Here is a 5734-nt window from a genome sequence, read left to right on the forward strand (position 1 = left end):
ATGTTGTTAGTTAAATAACACCACATTAACACCATAGATCTACCAAGATTATGCTACAATATATTATTTACTATTAACTATATTTAAGTTCCCAACCCTCTATTTTGAAAATTTTCAGTTTATTCCCAATAAAAGATTCCAATTTATAAAACTCCCTGAATTTTGCAACCCTGTTAACTTTTGCTCTCAGACAGAGCAGAGAAACATGCTCAGTTTGTAATTACAGTATGTTGTTCTTTTCATACACAAAAAATAAAAAATGATGTATACATATATATATGTATATATATATATATACAATATATGATGAAATATAATCATGCGCTTCAATAAATCATCCCTTGAAGACAAAAAATATTTGGATGATGAGTTTTGATATAGGATGGACAACATTCATTTTTATCTGTTCATAATAATTTGCCCAGACAATCTGTTCAGCCTAAAATTGGAAGGCAACCACGATTGGTCGAAGGGCCATGTCAGCACTGAAATCCTCTAGTGTGGGGGACGCTTAAGTTTTGTCTGGATCTGATTCAGGTTACGGATTTAACATCAATTTAAATGTAACAAGGGGATTTCAGATGTGTATATCATAGTGATGTCTTAACATATTCATTTTGTCATGCTCATGTATGATGGTAATTGGGATAAGCAGGTTCTATATCTGGATCAAAATGTAAAAATACTCAGGTGCTGGTATTTAAAACGCAGAAGGGCCTGGTTTTCAAAAGTAATCCTCAAAACGGATTATGTAATCGGATTAGATCATGTAATCCAGTCTTGGTTTTGATCTGGATCAAACCTTGAGTTTAGGTTTTTCAGAACTTTGTTGTAGGATTGGGATCACTTTGATCTGGATTAAACTGATGCCATCAGAAGGGTGGATTCAGTGTGGATTTCAGGCACAAAATGTAATGAAACTTTAAAATTGTATCAAATAATACTATTTTTGGATTATGCAGTATAGCCTACAAGATATCCTATTTATTCATATGGTTTTCATTTGATTTGGTCATCCATCAAGCTACAGTGATTAGGTAGGCTATAACATATTCAGCCTTTCAGTATAAGCCTACAACAAAGTAGAAAGAGTTTGGCCTCATAAAATAATCTGCCAAACAGCTGTCAATATTGACCACAAATAATATATTTAATTCTGTCACTAATTATCGTGTATTCATCACAATCAAAAATATTTTTGTTTTGTTTTTAGATTATTTTTAATGATGCAATGACAAAACAGAATAAGGAAGCAATGGCATCGCTGGATTTTGAAATCGAAAACAAATCCAAATCAGAAATAGTGTCTATATTATTATATAGTAACTATTGCGTCCCTTGTTGCACATCCTGTTTGCTCATTCTGGCCGATGCAGGAGGTTGGTCAGGGTCTGCAAGGGGTTCAGGTGCATCATTGTCAGCACAGAGCTCTGGTTATCCAGATTTGGTGATCCTGAAAAGTTTATATCTGGATGAGATTGATCCAATCTGATGTTGCTTTGAAAACAATAGCAAAAAAAAATCCGGATCAATTTTATCCGGATTAAACCTTTTGAAAAACCGGGCCCAGGTGATACTTTGTTTTTTCTTCATGTGTCTGCATGTCACTCAACTATGGAGTTAAATTTGTTCCACTGATATTTGTATTATGTGCAGATTGATTAGAATGCATGTTTTGAGATCCACAAATAAACAACCTTTGAACAAAAATAGATTAGGGAGTCGTTAGCAAAGAGCTTATCTATTTTGGGTATTCAAATTATGTTTTTACCATCGCTCTCATCCTGAATGCTGTCGGAAAATACGAAAAATAAGAAGTCTTATCTTAATTGATGATAAGGCAATCCATACCTGAATCACTTGACCACGTCACAAGCTAGATTCTACTTGTAAAACACTGCCACCTGCTGATGAAGGGAGGCATTATTGAGACAAATATACACAAATGCGGATCCACAATTCACAAATGCAATTTTCATATTTACAAATGCACATCTATATCTACTGTATCTATAAAGCAAATTGGTCCGTCTGTCTGTCATGAGCATGCTACTACTTTGCGGCTAACTTGACGAACCTGTTTCCAAAGGTAAGCTAGCAAGGCTACGATTAGCATTAGTCATAGTGCAACCTCATTAGGCACAACGCAAATGTTTTAATTTTCGACATACTTCCTACAGGCACTGCACTAGTTTGTAAAAATTGCTGTGGAAAGTGAAAATTGCATGTGCTGGCGATCCACAAATGTGAAATCACAATTCCCAATGCAAATCTTTATTTGTAAAAATCCATATACGAAGTTACAAATTTGTTTATTTGTGAATCTCAAAACACGCATTCAAATCAAGAAAGAGTGTGTATCTGTATCTCTGAAACAGGTCATAGGAATTCATGCTATTTCAGTGCGTTCATCAACATTTGTCTGAACCTCTCCGAGTCAAATTTCTTCATGATGAACGCTTTGTGCTTTTTGTGCAGCAGGTCTAAGTAGTCGAGCACCATCATGCCTCGGGTGTACGTCCCCTCCAGCTCCACCGTCACAGCCACCTGGTAAAACCAGAGCACACAAGCTTTAACTGTGTATAAGACATTAAATATGTATAATTTTTGTTTGCGTTGAAGTACTAAAATGTCACCTGTTCACTCTCTGTCACCAGAGTGTTGTCAATGGCTGCAGCTAAAGCGTAGCAGTCACAGGAGTTAAATCCACTACCTGCGATCAGTTCTTTCTCATAGCGCTCAGTCTGGACCATCTGCAACATACAATATACTTATTACACATACATGCAGTATATGACTGACATTTATTCTGGAATATTGTTGAAATAACACACTCTGGATATTCACATACTTCTCTGGTGTGTTGGAAAATCCTCTTCATGAAGCAAGCCTTGTCTGAGTCTTGTTCCAGCCAAGTGTCACAGAAAGACTGAAGGAGGAAAAGCATGAAATGATGTGATTTATTTAATGTTTAATGTGGTCATGATGAAAACTGGAATAGGGACAGCGTTTTGTTCAGGTGCACATGCTGAATCTTACAGCAACTCTTTGCCACATTTAACTCCACACAATGATAAATAAAAGGTAGTGTAAGTTTATTTTATCTAACCAGATTTACTGCAATAGTTGCAATAGTTATTTAAAGATACATAGGCTACAAAAAATGTATTTAAAACAACTTATTTCTGCAATGTGTCAAATTTCCTAAATGTCAAATCTAAATGTTAACCATTAAATGATTAAATGTATTCCAAATTTTTAACTCTAAATGGTTGAATCTAAATGTTAAATTCAAACATTTAAATAAAAAAAATCAAATCTAACTCTTAAATGCTTGGAAAATATGCTTAATAATGTCCGTTCATGCCATGCCCACTGTGAGACACATATTGCTGCCAACCTGGTTAAAATTGACCTAATAAACTGAATAAATAAACTTCAACCGTAAACTTTTTTTTGTTGCCATTAAATTCAGTAGGAGCAACTTTACAAGCGGTGCCCCCTATAGTTGAGATTGTTAATAAAGACCCAGGGCATGATGTTCCTGCAGCAGAACTCCCAGGTGGCGATGTAGGTGGGGCAGGTGTAGCGTTCCAACACAATGTGTGCGGCCTCAGAGTCAGCCACAAAGTTAAACTCTCCACACGGGGTGAAATTACCCCGGGCTACACACAAACACAGACAAATCAAACATGTGTCATTTACTGTACAACTTCGTCATCCTCTTGTCTAATCCCAGACTCCTCCCTCTTTTATAAACGGCAGAGGCTTGTCTCACAGAACACCTGCAGTGGGAATTTTCCCAATCAGCTGATGGTGCCCCCTTAGCTCTCAGCCCACTTCTTGGCATTGGGCAGTTAGCCTCAGAAGAGGGAGTACTGTGTAGTGACACTTTAATGCAACTTTGCACAAGCTTATGAAAACTACAAAATATTGTCAATCAGTAAAATATATTACATATTCTAATTTATGTGTCCATCTTGGTGTCTGCTCAAACCAGTGTTTCCCAAACTTCCTATATATGATTTTTATAGTGTATTGTGTATTTTATGTATAGTTTGTGTATTGCATGTATTGCATGCTGACTGTTTTTAACTTTGTCCTGCTGCCTCAGACTGTTCACCCCCGAAATTGACCATGTTGTATATCTTTGGGTTTAACACTGTCCACATTGTATATATGATTCTATATTATGTAAATATATGTATATATATATATATATATATTCAATATTAAATATTGTATTTGTTTCTTTACTTAACAGTGTTTATTAAGGTTACTTATAACCTTCACTTTATTAACTCTTCTATTCTGCTGTCATAAGGCAAATAAAGAGTTATCTCAGCTTATCTGTGATAAGCTAAGCTAATCATTTACAGTGGACACAAAACATGCGTGACATACACTCAGTGTTTCCACCCATGATGTACAGAGCCTTCAGTTTCTCAGGGAGGGAGGGGTCCACTTCAACAGCAACGGCCAGGTTAGTAAGGGGTGCTGTAGCAACCAGAGTCACCTGTACACAGTCCAAGAAACTAACTTTTAAAGAGACAAGCATCAAGTGTCAAAGTTTGACCAATATAATTTTTCTTGGCCTATGCAGCAAATACCAATTGTACAACTATTCTACTTCCAATTCAGAAAGTCAAGTAAACATGACATGTGTTTGCAGAGATGAAAGTAAGCAATACATGTCACAAGCAATAATTGAGCAAGTTACAAGTTAATGTCTTTTTCCCAGTCGTCCCCTAGGGTATTCTTGGTTGAAATGTATGAACCACCCACCTCTCCAGGATTTTCATTGACAACCCTGATGATGGCCTGCACAGCTTTTTCCTCCTGCAGCAGCTCGAGGCCTGGAGCGTCTGGATCTGGAGCATCTCCCAGTCCATCCTTCCCATGAAAATCTACAGCATGGACTTTCTGAGCCACCAGAGGCTGTGAGCACCCACGGTACACTGGGATCTGTGTCATGAGTGTAGTAAAAAAAAAAAATCCCACTGTAGTCTCACCACTGTGTCTCTATACAAGCTTACATATGTATGATAGCTAGCATGAGCCTAATGAGTCACTTAGGGAGCATGACGCGACACATGAAAGGGATCATGATAGGGCACATAAAGTGCATGATAGGCCGCATAATAGGAAGCATTATAGGTGCCATAGGGAGTATGATAGGGTGCACGGTAGGAAGCATGAGAGGTCCTATAGGGAGCATGATAGAAAGCATGATGGGATACTTAGGAAGCATGATAGGAAGCATTGATGAGGTCACGGCTGTTGACAAAAGTTGGATATTAATAATATTCTATTAATTATATATATGTGATCGAGATGGGACATTTTCCAACAACATTACAGCAGCACCGAATAGTAAGTTATGTAAAGGTTACGAGCTACCTTTATAAACAATGTTAGTTCAAAAAACAAAGACAACATTTAATACAAAACATCATTTAGAAATGAGAATATAGAATAACATATGCAGTGTTAACAGTATTAAATCCATATAACATTATACAACACACTGTTACAATCTTCAGCCTGAACTTACGTCCAGCCTGTTGCAGACTTTCAGAACACGCAACGTGTTCTTGAGCACATTTTCCAGCAATGTGTTGCCGTGGCAACAAGTGATCCCCAAGACCTCCACATTGGGGGCTGCCAGGGCCACCATGATGGCCTGAGCATCATCCACCCCAGTGTCCACATCCATCAACAACTTCTTCTTCAT

General features: G+C 37.2%; 1 protein-coding gene across 1 annotated transcript; it reads right to left on the reverse strand.

Annotated features, from left to right (window-relative positions):
- Positions 1 to 2394: 2394 nt before the first annotated feature.
- LOC310937077 (inosine-uridine preferring nucleoside hydrolase-like) lies at positions 2395 to 5734 on the reverse strand (the record flags this gene model as incomplete). Its single annotated transcript, XM_083901268.1, has 7 exons — positions 2395 to 2547; positions 2637 to 2753; positions 2852 to 2929; positions 3529 to 3665; positions 4405 to 4516; positions 4786 to 4965; positions 5555 to 5734. 7 exons carry the CDS (start codon positions 5732 to 5734, stop codon positions 2395 to 2397), a joined length of 957 nt encoding a protein of 318 aa, XP_083757394.1.

This window comes from Microchirus variegatus (genome assembly GCF_963457635.1).
Source record: "Microchirus variegatus genome assembly, chromosome: 1".
NCBI classification, from domain to species: domain Eukaryota; kingdom Metazoa; phylum Chordata; class Actinopteri; order Pleuronectiformes; family Soleidae; genus Microchirus; species Microchirus variegatus.